Source organism: Suncus etruscus, chromosome 7, assembly GCF_024139225.1.
Source record: "Suncus etruscus isolate mSunEtr1 chromosome 7, mSunEtr1.pri.cur, whole genome shotgun sequence".
Taxonomy (NCBI): domain Eukaryota; kingdom Metazoa; phylum Chordata; class Mammalia; order Eulipotyphla; family Soricidae; genus Suncus; species Suncus etruscus.
The window spans coordinates 50,085,908-50,104,992 of record NC_064854.1 but is presented as its reverse complement, the minus strand read 5'-3'; the positions used below and the strand labels follow the sequence as shown (position 1 = coordinate 50,104,992).

The following is a 19,085-nucleotide window of genomic DNA, read 5'->3' as shown; positions in this document are numbered from 1 at the left end:
TTTTTTAAAGTATGATGATTAATATAATGTAAAATATAGCAGGGTTTTTAAATTTGTAATGAAAAAATATTCTGTTTTTATTTATAGAATATTATTTAAAGACAAAGATCGCAATTGGGATGAAATAGAAAACAAGTTAAGAACTGAAAGTGAAGTCCCTATTGTGAAAACTTCGAGTATGGTATGGTAATTTTTCTTTTTAAAAAAATCTCTTTATTTTGCTTTGAACCACACCTGACTGTAGCTAGGGCTTACTCCTGGCTCTGAATTCAGGGATCACACCTGGAATCACTTGGGAAATCATATGGAATGCTGGGGGTGGAATAAGGGTCAGCCATGTCTTAGGTAAGTGCTTACTTACCTACTGTACTATTTTTTTTAGCCCAGGTAATCTTTCTTTAATATTAAAACAGGGTTATTTTAGGTAATTATTTGGCTATTCTCAAGCTATATATGAGAAATTTTATTCCTCAGTCTCAATATTAATTGCTTCAGGCACTTGAAGAGGAATGAACTTTTATTTTATGTTCTTTATTTTATTATAAAGTTTATTATATCAACTTTTCTTTATATGTTCTTATTCTTATAATAATTATGTAGTGTAACCAACTTTAAAATAATGGTCTAACAAATATAAATTTACATAAATCAATTTCACTTAGATTGTATCCAAATTTTACAGATTTTCATTGTTCATGAAATGATCCTACAACTGCTACTGTAGTTTATATTTTCCTCAAAATATTGCTTCAGACACTTGAAGAGGAATGAATGTTTATGTTCTTCATTTTTATTATAAAAAGTTTATTATATGAACTTTTCTTTATGTGTTCTTATTCTTATAATAATTATGTATTGTAACCTTTAAAATAATGATCTAAGAAATTAAATTTACATAAGTCAATTTTCACTTAGATTGTATAAAAAATTTTACAAATTTTCATTGTTCATGAAATGATCCTACAACTGCTACTGTAGTTTATATTTTCCCAAAGGATATCTTAACAGTATTTATATAAAGTATTTTCACAAAGAAGTTACAAGGTTGAGCAATGCAACTGTTCAAAATCTTTGCTTACACCATATGAGCATTTCATCATCTGTTACTATCTCCTTGAACAAAGTAATTGTTAAAACATTTAGTGTATTAAATTTTATTCAATTATTGGCACCTCATCTGGCCAACCAGGAGTGATTCTTCAGCAAAGGAGCAAGCCCGAAGCACTGCCAGGAGCGGCTCTAAAAACAAAGGGGCCAAAGCACAGCAGGCAAGGGCATTTGCCTGTATGTGACTGACCTGGACTCAATCCCCCAGCATTCCATATGGTCCCCCAGCAATGACAGGAATGGCCCCTGAGCACAGAGACAGAAGTAAACCCTGAACACCACTGGGCACATGGGCCAAAAACAAAAATTGAAATAAAAATAAAATAAGCAAAATCTCAAACTTTCAGTTTACTAATGTATTATTTTATGTCTTGTGTGTTGACCCATTCAGCCAGTGTAGATTAAAATATTTTAAGCCAATGAGGGTCTACTTCCATCCTCCTGGTGTGTTTGGGATTGAGAACATTCCCCCTCTTCCCCCAGATGATGACCAGGAAAGAACGGGTATCTGCTGACCAGAGACATTTTATTCCATTCTAATAATGCTTATAGAGGGCAAGAGGAACAGGGATATATGCTGGGTTATAGGTCCAGGGACATAGCAGAAGGATAGTCAGGAGAAGTGAGGCACCAGGGAGAAGATAAACTATGAGGCTTAGAAATATTTGGAGAGCAAAACAATGGGCAAAGTGGCCTATAGGTTGATAGATAACCCCCCTTAACAAGACTCTCAATGAGGGAGGAGGGAGATCTCAGAGTCAAGCCTGAGAGTAACCACTAATCATGGGGAGATGGTGCATGGTGCCCTGCTTGTGCTGTCATTCCCTGTCTCTAGGGTGGTTTCTCCAAAGCTTTGGCCTCAAGGAGAATCCCCACAGTTTTACAGGAATATTAGCTTTACAGAGTTCTGTCTGACAGGTGATTCAGGAACAGGCTTTACAGGAGCTCCAACAGTTGTTATTATGTAAGTAATGTTAGATATCCTATTTAAGTTGAGTATGAGATTGTGTACAAAATGAAAACTCTTCTAGGGGCTAAGGGAATTGCTGAAGGGGGTTTAAGAGCATACTTTGCATTTGTGAGACCTACATACGGAAACTCTCGCAACACATGATGCTTCATATGGATAATGCCTCAAAACAATAAAAAAGCTTCTAACCTCTTTTTATCACTGCTTTCTGTACAGGAGATCTCTTCTATTTTACAAGAGCTAAAGAGAGTTGAAAAACAATTGCAAGGTAAATTTATACTGAACTAACATTTGTATAAATGAGTAAAAATAGAACTGTACATATCTAAATTATTCAAAAAAAGAAAAACTTAAAACTTAGTATAAGAAAATACAATTTAAAAGGTACATTGGCTGGTGGCCGGAGAGATAGCATGCAGAAGGATGGTGGTTTGAATCCCAGCATCCCATATGGTCCCCCAAGCCTGCCAGGAGCGATTTCTGAGCATAGAGCCAGAAGTAACCCGTGAGTGCTGCCGGGTGTGATCCAAAAACCAAAAAAATAAAATAAAATAAAAAAGGTACATTGGCTGGATATTATTGAGTAATTGACAATTTTGTAGACATTTTATCTTTTATGTTGCTAATTTGGTACATTGGTGATGGGAATGTTGCACTGTGTTCTTTACATGACTGAAACCCAAACACAATCATGTATGTAATCAGAATGTTTAAATAAAATATAAAATATATATATTAAATATATGTACATATGCACAAAGTAAAATGAAAAATACATAAGACACTATAATGCTATGTTGGAGAACATGTTGACAATTAGCATTTAATTTGATAATGTGAAGCTTGAATTTGTGATATGACTGTAAAAACTCGTATATTTATATAAATGATACTTATTTGAGTTTACTATAAAAGTGAATAAATAATGGTCACAGGGAGCAGAAAAGGAGAGAAGGAAAAGAAATTCTGCTTCCTAAGCTTGACAGGGACTATGCTTTGGTCTGTGTCAGATCTTAATTGTTCATTAAGCCATATGTGTATGTTGACCTAGTCATTCCTACTTGAACAAGAAGCATATACTAAAAGCAGTTTGCTCATTTTACTCAGTATTACTGCTTGATTTGTGATAGGTTGAATTCTTTTTCATTTTACATTGCAGACATCAAACTCAAAGCCTCATGCATTCAAAACTAGGGTTCTACCACTGAGCCTATTCCCTAACCCCAGGCTAAGTACTGTTTAACTTGAATTCAGTCTCAGCACTCTTAAGTTAAAGTGTGTACCTTCATGAGTAAAAGTGACTAACTTAGCTGTTGACTATTATAATGGAAATAAACTTTTAAAAGGAAGTGAATCATATTCATAGTCCTTCATTCTCCTCACTTCCCACTCCACCCAATTCAAAGTTGCATATCACTACCTAATATTTTCCCCTATTTGCTCAAGAATTTTTGAATTGAAATACCAAATCTTTCACTGTCCTCTCCCTTGGGAGTATCAAGATCTATTTGGCCTGCTAGTTCTGCTATGTGATATGAATAAATACCCAATAAGAAGGTTCTTATGGATAAGTGAAACATACTGCATAAAGATCACATCCCCATCTATATCCACTCATCAGCTTTCCTTGATATCAAAGTTTTCTAATATTCTTGTATCACCCCAATTTTCAAGTTACTCTGGATCCCATCTAGTAGCTAATCCCCAGTTGTCTGAGTAGAAAATATGATTATTAAAACAATACTATCAAAAAAACAATACTATCCACTCAAAATACTAATAATATCCACTTTCTGTATCTCTGTCCTTTTGTGAAAGGAGAGAAGAGAGTACTAGCCCACCAGCATTTATTAAGTAGTGTCTGTTGTAATTTTACATACTTTTTATTTAATGAGTGAAATCTAAGTAGGTAGTATGGAATATCTTGCTAATCCTATAGAGAAAAAAGAAACCCATTAAAAGGAAATGTAAATTTAACACAGTCGGGACAGATCTTATTTACTGAGAAGAGGGGAGAAATAGAAATGTGAAAAGTGGGGCCAGAGCAATGGCGTAAACGGTAGGGCATTTGCCTTGCGCACGCTGACCTAGGACAAACCCTGGTTCAATCCCTGAGTGACCCATATGGTCCCCCAAGCAAGGAGCGATTTCTGAGCGCATAGCTAGGAGTAACCCCTGAGCTTCACTGGGTATGGCCTAAAAACCAAAAGCCAAAAAAAAAAGAAAAGTGAAAAGTGTGAGGAGGTCTCCTGTGTTAATTTCAGTAAAGGTCAAGAAAGTAGATGAGTGTGTGAGGCTTAGAAAATTCTTGAGAACCTTTGAAATTTGTTCAAAGGTATCTAGAGATAGCGAGAGAATCAAAGCAAGAAGAGAAGGCTAATACTTTGCCCAACCCACATAGGGAGAGATTGGCTGAACAAGTTATTTGAACCCCAAGATAAGGAGGAAAAGGGGGTTACAGAAAGGATAGGATCCAATTAGTGAAAAGGGGCAACAAAAGAGATACAAAGGATTTTATTCATGAAAAACGTCCAAAGTCCTCCAGCCCATGGGGCCAGAGTGATAGCACAGCAGGTAAGGACGTTTGCCTTGTAGCAGCCACTTAGGCTGGGTCCTCTTCATCCCATATCATCCCCTGGGCACGTCAGGAGTGATTTCTGAGCACAGAGCCAGGAGAAACCCCTGACCACCACCAGGTGTGACCCAGAAATAAAGTCAGCCCAAAAGGGAGAGGATATTAAAGTATTATTTAACCTGTTGGTATTTATAATGAATGATGATTTTAATCAATAGCCATAATGATGTTTTATTTACAGTACAACAAAATTCTTGAATGCTGTTAGTTAAGCCAAGATTCAAACCATAAGCCAAGCAGAAAATATTTGTATCTGGCTTCCAGAAAGAAGCTGAATAGAAGGGCGTGGACTGGTGGAAAGTGCCTTGAGTTGTACGGGTCCAGGGGCAGGCCCTTCCACTGTATTTGTATCACTCAGTGAAATAAAGGCTCTCTGAACCGCCAAAAAAAAAAAAATACTAAAAGCAAATTTCAAATATATATTCTGAATTCCACATCCTGAGATAACAGACTCTGAATGTCCTAAGGAAGCACTTAAGAGATTAAAATAATCATTAAGGTTTGTATAATATGAAATAAAAAATGATCCCGGGCCCAAGGAAATAACATAAAGAGCTAGAGTATAGACTTTGTGCACTACAGATCCCAACACCTCTAGGAAGAACTTCAAGCACCAAGCTAAGTTTTGCCCCCAAAGACCCTCAAGTAAATAAAATCAGCATTAGAGGCTTAGGAAGAGAATCTAAGTGTTAAAATGCATACCTGAAGTCCTGAGTTCAATTCTTCACCACTGCCAGGCTATGATAGCACTGGTGACCCTCATCATCATTGAGGTCTGACCCACTTAAGGGAGTGTAACCAGGAGTGTCTTCTGGGGCCCCTTAGCTTTGAGGGCCCCTCAAATTAGTTTAAAACCAGCATTGAATTATTTGTGGTATTTTTAAATGCATTATAGAATAGATTGGCCAATTTAAGCTCATCTAAAAGTATAAAGAGTTAAATTATCCCTGCCATAAGCACTATTAAAATTTAACTGATGGAAACAGAAGTACAGAGGTTCAGTAAAGCATACAAAGCATGTACCCTACCCTCTTTTATTTCCAGTACCTTTCCAGTATTAAATGATTCCCTGAACATCTCCTTGTGCTTACTTTGGAGACTCCCAAGCCCAGGGAAACTCCAGTATCCCAGGCCCTCTCATTGAACTGGAAGCTTAGCTGCCAAGACTCATCAGAAGGGAGACCCAACCTCCTCAGCTTTCACCTTTTGCCCCCAAAGAATATAACTGTCGTTAGAGTTATATCCAGATTTTCTTTTGTTCCTTTTTTGTTCTTTCAGCAATCAACGCTATGATTGACCCTGATGGAACTTTGGAGGCTCTGAACAACATGGGATTTTCCAATGCTATCTTGCCATCTCCACCGAACCAGAAACCCACTCCTGTGAATAACCACAGCAGCCCGGGTCAGACACCAACAATTTGCCGACCAGAAGCTAGGGTTCTTCATCCTCCTGCTGCCTCAGTCTCAGCTGAAATTGAGAATGCTGAAGCTGAGGCTGATTTCAGTATACATTTCAATAGGTTCAACCCTGATGGGGAAGAAGAGATGACACTACATGAATGACTTTCTCTTAATTTTTAAAAAAAATAATTGCCTCTGGAAAAACTAGGAATATTGGAAGCAACATATTGTTGACTTATACATTAACACAAGACAGCTTGGTCAACTGCAATTTTGGTATCTCTGTCTTGTTAATTTTATTTTTTTTAACCTATAGTGTATGTAGTATTAATAATTCTTTTAAACCATTTTAGACAAACCACTTGACGCACATATAGGAAAAAGCAAGTTGTGGCCATTCACCTTTTATGGTTTTAAGATTTACAAATTGAATTATATATCTTTGTATAATCCAAAGATCCTCAATGGATCTTTGTTTTGTTTTCTTTAAGCCATGCTGTGACCTACAAGCAACCTAAATATTCAACACTTCTGACCCCAATGTCTCCAGTGCCAAGCTGCTCCCTGAAATGAACTTTTTCTTCATCTGTAAAGATTTGTTAAACTTCTACTTGCTTCTTTATAATAGGATTTATATTGGTATTCATTATCATTGGATACAATAGCGTATTACTCCCCACAGTAAAATGAACCCATCAAAGCAGTTATTCTTGGATTCTGAAATTTTCCAGCATATATGAAATTTGTGTAAGTTTTATTGCTACATGAATTGAGATTTACAGAGATATTTGCACTAGGATTTTCTGGGAGTGGTAGGTAGACATATATAAAAAGGACTAACCTTTTTTTTTTTTTGTTACATAGCAGATTAATAATACTGTATTTTGTTTTACCCCTAGTATCTATTTTATTCCACTTTCAAGAAGTCCAATTTGGCACTTTTTAATTTTTTTAAATGGAAGTAAGATTTTATCTCATTTTAGGGAAGGTGATAACTAGAAAGGTTAAACTAGGCAGGTAGTTTCATTGAAGTCTAACTTTTAAAACTAAGACCATGTATAATGGTCCTTTGTTTCTAAGGTTATATGTGATAGTAGAAAAGCAAATTTCCCCTAAAACGATCATGAAGTTAAAATTTTCTTCACTATAAGACTTTGAGAATCTGTAATCATAATATTAGTTGATAGTTTCACTTCCAAACAATGAATTCGTTCTGTGTATTTCCCTATAGTAGTAAATACTCTCACTGTCTTGTACATATATAAGGACCCTGCAAGATGATATCGACAATGACTTTGGGTCTATGCTACTAAAACAAGAAACTTGTGAAAATATCTTCTATTAATTGGTTTTTCCTCTTTCTGAGTAAGTTCACATTTGTATAAGTTTTGTTTTAGTTGTGTTTTATTCGTTTGGGGGGTTTTGTGGGAGGTTCTATGGGTTTTATTTTTTGTTTTGTTTTGGGGCCACACCCGGCAGTGCTTAGGGTTACTTCTGACACTGTGCTCAGGAATCATACCTGGCAAGCTCGGGAACCATATGGGATGCGGGGAATCGAACCCTGGTCAGTTGCATGCAAGGCAAATGTCCTAACTGCTGTACTATCTATCGCTCTGGCCCAAACATTTGGTTAAGTTTTAAAAGAAAGTAATTATCTTCAGGTTTCCAGAACACTATAGTAAATCTTAATTTGGTTAAATATTTTTAGTAAATTTGTATTCTCCCTTTGACTACATCACTCCCCAAAACTTAAAATTACAACTTTTCACAAACATATTAACTGTTCATCTCAAAACTTTATAGGATTGTTTTAAGTCCCATATTGTTGGGCTGACTAATTAAAAGCATTTTGTAGAGACAAAATATAAATTTGCTGTATAACGGATCTCATTTCTTTTTAAGTTTAAAAAATTAAATGAACTATTCTCCATGTAAAGCTAAATTCCCCCATTCTATCTAATAAAGGAACATTGAAAAAAAGATTTTCAAGAGCATGAGTGGAAAATTTTAAAGGAGGAAATGAAAGATTAAAACCAGGTCAATGTAAATGATGAAAAAGTTGAGTAAAATAATCATAATTATTCTTTCTTTTATTTAATATTTGGGTACTGATTATATATATCCACATGGAAGTAGAAGGTAGAAAGTTGTTTAGGAAAATATTAGCTCTATTCTACTTATTGTTTAATTGTTTACATAATTTTGTTCAATGACAAACATTTGGCCTTTTGCTGTTATTTTTATTTTGTATGAATACATTATTCTCCTTATTTATTTTTGTTACATTTATTACTTACATTATTTTGTTATGCATTTACAGCTCCATTTTTGAAATAAAGTGTTTCTGGAACTATGCAAAGATATTGTACATTTTATTTCTGCTACCATCTGAAACCATCAGCTTACCACATTCACCAAAGACTCAAAGAAGAAAGAGTCCTCGGCTCTAGTATTTATCTGATAATTGTGAAGCCTCATACTATTTTTGACGACTAAATATACTTTCTTAGTAAATAGTATATAATCTTCCTTGATTAATACTATAATTAAGGGTATACTATGTATATTTTTTCACCTTTGAATAACTATAATCTTTCTGATGATGTTACATTTGAGAAACAAAGATGAAATTTTAACTATTTTAGACACTGAAATTATTCCATTTGGATTTATTTTTTCATTGTATTAGTTCTACATAAGAATCTTTACTATTTCCATATTGTTTCTCAATTTGACTTCTTGAGCCTTTTTTGTAATTTGACCTTTGTTTGCCAGATCCAGAATCTTTTCCACAAGTTCTTGACATCTTGAATTTCATTATTCCTCTGTGCTTTTCCTTCCCCCAACCCTGTACTCTTCTTTCATGCTTATTCATGATCTAGCCTTTTCATAAAGCTCTTTATAAATGACTTACTATGCAACATATAGCATTCAAAAATACTTCCAAAATACTACATATATATTCTAAATCACTAAAATAATTTTTACTTTCTTAGATACATTCTGAAACCACCATTTTGAATGCTTCATCAATACTTGACTTTGCTTGCCATATGGCTCTACCTTGTAAGATCCTAGCTTTTAAAAGAAAACTAGACTAACATCTTGGGATCCATTTCCTCTCATAAACAAAATGAGAGCATCAATAGTATCCATCATTATTATCTATGTCTTTTAAATAGCTCTTTATTAAGCAGGGTTTTTTTTCAGTTTTATAAGTTTTCATTTTGTTCTCGTAGCTCAGAATTTATCTAGTCATCAAATAATGTTCCTAATAGGCACTGAAGTTACAAATAGTTTCCATCACAGACTTCACAGTCTAGATTAAGAAAAATAAAAGAGGGAACATGTGATAGAATAGCAGTAGGGCATTTGCCTTTCACGTGACTGATCCAGGAAGGACCTTGGTTCAATCCCTAGTGTCCTATATGGTCCCCCAAGTCAGGAATGATTTCTAAGCTCATGCCAGGAGTAACACCTGAGTGTCACCGTTGTGCCAAAAAATAGACAAAAAATAGACAAAAAATAGACAAAAATAGACAAAAGTAATCAAGTAATTGATAATGTCAAATAACATTGAATTTTTATATTTCTGCTATATTCCTGTAGACAGTTTCTTAAAAGCACAATCTATTCAATTACTAATTCAATTTATAAAAAATGTAGTCTGGTTTTTAAATTCTTTCCAAGGTCTAATTTCCAACTTTCCCTGTTCCCTTTCACTGTTCCTCTGCTTATAAACTCACCCAGTCTCTTGAATCAGTTGAAATTCACTTCCATGATATCATAAAGCTTTCAAGCAAATCAAAGAATAAGGAGGCTTCTCCTGTGATGTGATGCTGCTGAACAATGGGACAATTCTTCAAGTAAACAACTCCCTTAGAAATATTGGGGTGACTTACTAAATCAGATGACATGGGGCCGGTGAGGTGGCGCTAGAGGTAAGGTGTCTGCCTTGCAAGTGCTAGCCAAGGAAGGACCGTGGTTCGATTCTCCGGTGTCCCATATGGTCCCCCCAAGCCAGGGGCAATTTCTGAGTGCTTAGCCAGGAGTAACCCCTGAACATCAAATGGGTGTGGCCAAAAACAAAAAAACAAAACAAAATAAAATCAGATGACATAAAATGTAAGCTTATAAAAATTATGAGACAGAAAATGTCATTTTTAATAACTAAGAAATAAGTATATCAGGAAGAAATCACACTCCTAAATATATGCATATAATGAGGGGCCAGCAAAAATACTTAAGACAACTGCTAATAGACTTGAAGAAAAACATCAATAGCAAACTGCCTCCATGACCTGCCACTGAACACCTGAACACCATTGTGTGTTCTGCCTGAACTCAGGGACATCTGCTGAGAGGACTCTCAGGTCCCCTTTATCAACCCTACTCTTCCCAAACTTATGGATTTATAAAGGCAAATTATATCAGATATTACCAGGCAGATTGGACCTAGTACTTGTTTCTCTTAAAAAAAATACACAACCTTCTCTCCCCCAACTGCCTCCACTGCATCTCTAGCCACTGCCAGTTAGAAGCCCTGGCCCTGGCTAAGGTGAGCTGGGTGCAACAACCCCATAATCCTTCATCACTTCAAACTTGCGGACCCTACTTCAGTGGGGGTGAGGTGCAGGGAACCTAAAGATAGGTTTTAGACCCAGACTACATGTAAATCATCCTTCCCTCAACTCTCTCCACTGCATTTCAGCCACTGCCAGCCAGAAGGCTATACTCAAAGAGGAGAAACACAAAGCCTTGACTCTCGTTTATACTACAAAGAAACCTGTAACAACAGAATCAGCTGTTTAGATTGAGTAGGTGTTTAATCACTACAAAGACCTATAATAATGCTCTAATTATTATATAATTATATATATAAATTATATATTTATATACCACAGAAACAGGTGCAGAATGTTTGGAAGCCAGACCCCCAATGCAGTGCTCTCTATCAGTACATCTTACTGCCTTAATTTTTAATGCATAAATAATTCTTCAACTACTTTATCCACAGTGGTTCTTGGATATATAGATTAGACACCCAGAATTTTTAATTTAGTGCTCTATCATAGTAGACTCCAAATATAATGTTCAATATGACGATGTCTTGACAAAATACTGGTACTCCAATTTATTCATATCCATTTTGATTTTATCTACTACTATGACCCAGTGATTAAGTCCATAGTTACCAGTGGAATAGGCATATGCACACCATAGATTTTTGTTATAGACCCCATTCATTGAGTTTGTTTTTGAAAATTGCTGTTATCTTTTAATTATTTTCTTTTCTTCTTTCTCAATTGAAAATATGTTACTATTATATAATAATTCCCACACTGGAAGTTTCCTTTCAGGAAACTTACTTTGATGCACAGGACATGGCAAATGATATACAACATGAGGCAGACACCTATTATAGTATTCATTACCATATTGTTTAGTACTCTAGCTGTGAAAATTATGAATGTTTCATGCACAATCTAACCCAGAAAGTATTAGTTAGCAAAGTTTATCCCCACATCAATGAAGGACCTAGAAATTGAAAAACCTTTCCCCTCTGATATGCCAGCCCTTTTTATATTTTAGTGCTCTGACCCATCTCATAAGGGTCAGACCTTCAACTACAACCTACGAATAGATTTCTAATGTCTGTATATAAGTGGGTATGAGTGGGTATGTGGTGGACTCCCCTATGTTAGTCACATCTGGATTATAGATTATCCCTCCTACCCCACCCTACAAAACTCCTTCTATCTTCTCACCCCCTCAGCCCTGATCCATTATAACTCCCTATTTAATCATATACCCTAAGTTCTTAACTCCTCAGTAACTGGGACCTCCCCCAAGCCCCAGTAAGCTTCCATTGGCTACCAAAGTGAAAGGGCATCCTCTCAGTCACCCATCTCTCACTCCAGCAAGAAGCTGCAGCCACTGCTCTCATGGACTTGTTTTATATGGTCTGTTTCTCTCACCTCCATTCAATGTGGACTATTGCTTGCTACCAGATTCAGCTCCAAAGGGATCCCAGATTGAGAACTCTACTTGAGGGCACTGACTGCTGAAAACCATTTTGCAGACTTCACAAGATTACGGTGTGAGATGAAAATGTGCCCTGGATCTTATCCACCACCACCCCCCAGACTATCTCAAAAGACTTAATGGAGATATCTATATTTTCTTTGTATGTTTACTTCCTAAATAGTTATAATGTTAATATTTATCCATATGTAGAGGTAGCCCCCATCTACTCTTTCTTATTTTTTCTTTCTCTCTCTTTTTCTTTCTCTCTCTTTCTCTCTTTCTTTCTCTCTTTCTTTCTCTCTTTCTTTTCTTTCTCTCTTTCTTTTCTTCTTTCTTTCTTTCTCTCTTTCTCTCTTTCTTTCTTTGTTTCTTTTTCTCTCTGTCTCTTTCTTTTTCTTTCTTTCTTTATTTCTTTCCTTACATTTTTCTATCTTTCTATCTTCCTTTCTTTCTTTCTTTCTTTCTTTCTTTCTTTCTTTCTTTCTTTCTTTCTTTCTTCCATCCTTCCTTCCATCCTTCCTTCCATCCTTTCTTTCTTTCTTCCTTCCTTCCTTCCTTCCTTTCTTTCTTTCTTTCTTCCTTCCTTCCATCCTTCTTTCCTTCCTTCCTTTCTTTCTTTCTTTCTTTCTTCCTTCCTTCCATCCTTCTTTCCTTCCTTCCTTCCTTCCTTCCTTCCTTCCTTCCTTCCTTCCTTCCTTCCTTCCTTCCTTCCTTCCTTCCTTACTTCCTTCCTTCCTTCCTTCCTTCCTTCCTTCCTTCCTTTCCTTCCTTCTTTCTTTCTTTCTTTCTTTCTTTCTTTCTTTCTTTCTTTCTTTCTTTCTTTCTTTCTTTCTTTCTTTCTTTCTTTCTTTCTTTCTTTCTTTCTTTTTCTGGCAGCACTCCTGGGTCTGTGCTTAGAAATCACTTCTGGCAGGCTGAGGTAACCATATGGGATGCCTGGAATTGAACCCGAGTCCATCCAGGGTTGACAGCATGCAAGGCAAATGCCTTACCGCTGTGCTATTGCTTCAGCCCCCAACCATACACCTTTTTAGCTTCTACAGAGGGTTCTCCACCTTTTTCGAAGAACGTCAGAACATGGTTTATTCTGGTTTATCTTATACTTCTAGTATTTTAGTGAATACACAATGGGAACTTTTTGTATTAACTTGTCTTCACTATAATCAAAGATGGCTCATTCTTTACATATATTTACCCCACCCTGGTGGGAAGAACCTCTGGTTAGGCTCTCTAACCCAACATGTCCAATCATGGTGGAGGTCCTATTCTTCCCAATAAAGACAGTGGCTCCAGGATATCCTAGGCTCTCCACTTGATGGAAAGATCCCAGGCCATTGTCATATATCCAGCTTAATTTGGATTATTTCCTGCAGTGGCTCTGTTTTCAGACCTGTCTCCCCAAATTCCTCAGAATTGGGGTTTAAGGAATTATCTACAAGCACAGGTCTGTGAGACAACATTGTGAGCTTAGAAAAAAACTGGTGCTGTCTCCTTCATCTCCCAAATCGATGATGAGAGCCTCTAGAAGGATTCCACCCATTTTGGGAGTATTAGACTCTTACCCCAGTTTATTTATCTTCTCCTTCTCAGGCAAAACCACGCAACTTGAACTAGCTAGTCCTGCCTACAGTTAGAGGGGGAGATAAGGGAGGCATCAAGACCAAACAGGTGCAAGACTACTAAGTAGTGGGTTGGATACAGAGGGGACCACATATTCTAGCCGCCCTGGGGGTGAGGGAAGAGGAAATGGGAGGTAGGACAACAACGGAGGGGTAGGGAGGACAATTTGGGGATGGGAATCCCCCCTGATTTTATGTAAATATGTACCTAAAATGTTATTGTCAACAATATGTAAGACACTATGATCAAAATAAAAATTATATTAAAAAAAAAAAAGAAAAAAACTGGTGCTGATGCTGAATTTTAGGGTACCTATACAAAGATTTTCCAGAGAACTTCTGAACCATATGCAATTTTTGAGAAAACTGAGAGATGCTGTCTAGAGGCTGGGTAAAGAAACACAGAAGCACCTAATAAGGCAATTAGCCTTTGAGAATGCTAATTGCCAGGTGATCTTTCATCACTCTTTCATCAGAAAGAGACAGGATATTGTGAGATACCTAAATTTATGTCAAAATGTTGGTTAAATCAAACATCAGGCACACATTTATGCTACTGAGGTTTATTCAGCTCAGAGGTAAGCTCAGAGTAATGTGGTAGGTCAGGCTATTTGGGCAGGGATCAAGCATCTTCTTTTTTTTTTTTTTTTTTTTTTTTGGTTTTTGGGTCACACCCAGCATTGCTCAGGGGTTACTCCTGGCTGTCTGCTCAGAAATAGCTCCTGGCAGGCACGGGGGACCATATGGGACACCAGATTCGAACCAACCACCTTTGGTTCTGGATCGGCTGCTTGCAAGGCAAACGCCGCTGAGCTATCTCTCCGGGCCCGGATCAAGCATCTTCTAATCCTGTTCCTTGGATAACACCACCTGGATGTTGCTAGAGAAACCACTGGTCTAGAGACTGCTGCTCTACTGGTAATGCTGTCACGAGTAACTGGAAAAGAGGCCAGCTCAGGCTTCATGGGTTCAGGGTAAATAATTTAAGAGTGGTAAAGTAAGGCAACTTTAAAGAAACCACAAGATTTCTCCAGGACCTGCCTTCTTGAGACCACTACTCAATTATTTTTATTTCAGGAAACTGGTTATGGGGCCAGTCCCATGCTCTAATGAGTTAGGGGACACTCCCACTGGTGCCCTCTCCCTAGTCAAGACATAAGTATCATAAGTATCATAAGTATGAATAATAGATTCAGTACAACCAGCTACTGCAGGAAGTTGCACCTTGTATATTCCCTACCCTGAGTCTGTAACAATAACACCTGCCCAGTGCCCCTATAAATTAATATCTGGAATAAAGGAGCCAATCCCAGTAGGCACTGTAGACCTGATCCTAGGGAGAAGCAGGCTATTAAGAAAATCATCATTTATGTGATGGTAATAGATTCAAATCATATTGGAGAAATAATTGTCATTTCAGTGCCAACTATTTGGACCTTTCAGAAGGGAGAGCTCATTGCTCAGCTTTACTACTCCTCTTTGTAATGCCTAGACACTCTGAGTGCCTTATATTGGGAGCTTCATAACATCAAGCCCCTAACTGCCTTTTCTAATCTTGTAGCTTTTACTTCTCAGTTTACAAAGACTGAATGCCCACTTATAACACTTGATATTCAAGGGAAAAACATTTTTTAACAAAATAAAATTTAATATATAAACAATAAAATAAAATAAAAAACAAAGCTCTTCTCAAACCCACATACAATAAGTGATAAATAGGAAAATAACATCTGCTTACTTTTTTCCAATATCCTTTTAAATAAACTTAATACGAAGCCTCATGAGAGTTAGTGGGTGTTCAAGGAAAAAAATATAAAGTTATGTTTTACACAGGTGCTAATGTTTCTATTATTTCTTTGCAGCACTGGAACCAAAATTGGGTCATTCAAGAAATACTTGATGGCCTACAAGGAAAAGGTTTATTTCCTTCTTCCTCTGTCTTATGGAGTTCTCTACATTTAAAATGCAATAGTCCTTAAGGACAAGTGACCACCTTCCTACTATATGTATCTCCTTTGCCCCTGTATCTATGGGGTCAAGATGTATACAATCAGTGGGCTGCTGAGAATCATATTTTCCCCCAAGCTCATGTCCACTAGTCCAGAGGCCATGCCTTTTTAATTGGGGCTGCTGCAGTTCAGCACCTGCCACCCTCCACATTCAGTGAAAATCCCACAATCCTCTATGGATGCCACAGTGGCCCCTTAACAACACAAAATTAGAGGTGCTAATAGACTTAGTTGAGGAACAACTTAAACTGGGATATAGTGAAACCTCATTTTCAAAATGGAACTCTCCTGTGTTTGTTATATAAAAGAAATCAGGCAAATGGCAATTGTTAATTGATTTAAGAAATGCTAATTCTATTATGGTTCACATGGGTGCATTGCAACTTGGTTTCCCCACTCCAGAAGCTATTCCATAATTTCTAATTATGACAGATCTGAAAGACTACTTTTATAAAATACCCATAACCCAGAGGACCACAAATGCTTTGCATTTTCCAGTCTCTCTTTTAACAACAGGTCCCCAAAGCATATATTTCATATATTATATAGACTCTTAATATCCCTCATTGTCAGGTACACCACCCCACTACCATACACCCGTGCCTCCCCATCCTTTCAACCTCTTCTCACTGTGAACTCTAGGAGAACCAGCTTCTCAAGTAGGCCTTATCTCAAGAAATGATTTCAGCCCATAACTATCCAGGACATTTCCACCATCTGCTTGAGTGCCTTCAACTGATTGGTCACCTCACTAGATAAAACAATATTAAAGATTCTACTCACCTTGGATTCATTCAACAGATCATGGGTATATGGGTATTTCTTTATGTATATTTACACATGTATATTTCTTTTTTTACAATATCTTTATTTAAACATCTTGATTACAAACATGATTGTGATTAGGTTTCAATCATGTAAAGAACACCCCCCTTCACCACTGCAACATTCCGATCACCAATGTCCCAATTTTCCCTCCATCCCACCCCAAACCCACCTGTACTCTAGACAGGCTTTCCAGTTCCCTCATTCATTCACATGGTTATGGTAGTTCTCAGTGTAGTTATTTCTATAACTGCACTTACCACTCTTTGTGATGAGCTTCATGAAGTGAGCTGGAAGTTCTAGCCCTCTTCTCTTTGTCTCTGAGGATTGTTGCAAAAATGTTTTTTATTTTTCTACAAACCCATAGATAAGTGAGACTATTCTGCGTCTATCTCTCTCCCTCTGGCTTATTTCACTCAGCATGATAGATTCCATGTACATCCATGTATAGGAAAATTTCATGACTTCCTTTATACTGATGACTGCATAATATTCCATTGTGTATATGTACCACAGTTTCTTTAGCCATTCTTCTGTTAAAGGGCATCTTGGTTGTTCCCAGAGCCTGGCTATTGTGAATAGTGCTGCAATAAATATAGGTGTGAGGAAGGGGTTTTTTGTATTGTATTCTTGTGTTCCTAGGGTATATCCCTAGGCATGGTATAGCTGGGTCAAATGGGACCTCAATTTCCAGTTTGAGGAGGAATCTCCATATTGCTTTCCATAAAGGTTGGACTAGATGTCATTCCCACCAACAATGGATAAGAGTTTCTTTCTCTCCACATCCCCACCAGCACTGATTGTTCTCATTCTTTGTGATATGTGCCAATCTCTGTGGTGTGAGGTGGTATCTCATAGTTTTTTTGATTTGCATCTCCCAGATGATTAGTGATGTGGAGCATTTTTATGTGCCTTTTAGCCATATATATTTCTTTTTTGTCAAAGTGTCTGTCCATTTTTTGTCCCCATTTTTTGATGGGATTAGATTTTTTTTCTTGTAAAGTTCTGTCAGTACCTTGTATATTTTGGAGATTAGCCCCTTGTCTGATGGGTATTGGGTGAATAGTTTCTCCCACTTAGTGGGTGGCTCTTGTATCCTGGGCACTATTTCTTTTGGGTGGCTCTTGTATCCTGGGCACTATTTCTTTTGAGGTGCAGAAGCTTCTCAGCTTAATATATTCCCATCTGTTGATTTCTGCTTCCACTTGTTAGGAAAGTGCAGTTTCCTCCTTGAAGATGCCTTTAGTCTCAATGTCATGGAATGTTTTACCTACATGTTGTTCTATATACCTTAACACATGTGTATTTCTTTAGCGGGAAACAATATTGCTCCTTTGACTTGTTCAGCAGAAAATAGGGGATATGTGTATTTCTTTATATATTTGTTGGGTAGCAGTGTTGTTGTTTACTAATGTATCAGGAATTATAAAGCATGACATCAACTGAGCGAAAGATTCTATAACCTAGCCATAGTGCCCTGGTGCCCCAATAGTACTTTGTTCAATTATTCTTTTTCCCTTTTTTGCATATGCCTAGTAAAATGAGAAAGTATTATATAACAGAGGAGTTCCTGTTTGTTAGAATAGAAACTTCAAAATTTATATGCTGCAGGTGGGCTTTTACCCTAAACATTTGTCATATTTACTTTAACAAACTTTAGTTACTCTGAGATTGGCCATACACCCTTGAAATTTGGGTCCTAACACCGAAACCAAAGGCAGGTTTTATGCCACCCTATCAATGAGGAATATAAGGACAAGCTTAGAGCCACCCTGGCAATGACTTGCAAACCTGGGGGATGTTTCTTGACGTCCTAGCAATGACTTGTAAGCCAGGGCATGCTTCATGGTGCAAACTTGCAAACATGGGTATGCTTTATGATGTTCTGACAATGACTTGCAAATGTGAGCATGCTTTGTGACATCCTGTCAATGACTTATAAATGTAGACATGTTTCCTGATGCCCCAACAAAGACATAAAACTTGTGATAGCACAAGGACTCTAATACTATGCCTACAATGATAGCTATCACCAGAAGAGCTTTTCTCAGGAACTAGAAGAAGATTCTCTGGGGTCAAGCAAAACTTAGACTGCCTGAAGCCTGCAATTGGAATATATGACCAAATGCTTCTTGGGAAAGGCCACCCTGCCCCTATATAGGCTTTAATTTATTTTTTATTTTATTTTCACAGCTACCTATGCCTATGGAAAATAATAGCCACTTTTATAGATTCTATTTGGGAGTTCTCATCCCAATCCCCTGTGTTCTAAAATTCTAGGACTTTAGAACATGGTTCATCTCATAGTTTCTGCTTTTCAGTAAACAAAAAAGAGTGCATTCTTGGTTTACAACTTGTTTTCTCCCATTTGTATCCATTTCTCTTATTTGTATCCATTTGTGGTTTTTGGGTCACACCCGGCAGTGCTCAGGGGTTATTCCTGGCTCCAGGCTCAGAAATTTTGTTTACAAGTTGGTTTCAACAAAAACA

The 19,085-nt window shown here is 37.0% G+C and overlaps 1 protein-coding gene across 1 annotated transcript in view; it reads left to right on the top strand.

The window, feature by feature from the left end:
• CEP170 (centrosomal protein 170) overlaps positions 1–8,051 on the top strand; it is a 140,351-nt gene extending 132,300 nt beyond the window's left edge. Inside the window, exons 18-20 of the mRNA XM_049776649.1 lie at positions 88–181; positions 2,294–2,345; positions 5,991–8,051. Of these exons, the coding sequence (XP_049632606.1) occupies positions 88–181; positions 2,294–2,345; positions 5,991–6,277 (433 nt within the window). The 3' untranslated portion in view covers positions 6,278–8,051. The remainder of the gene's footprint in view (positions 1–87; positions 182–2,293; positions 2,346–5,990) is intronic.
• Positions 8,052–19,085: the final 11,034 nt, after the last annotated feature.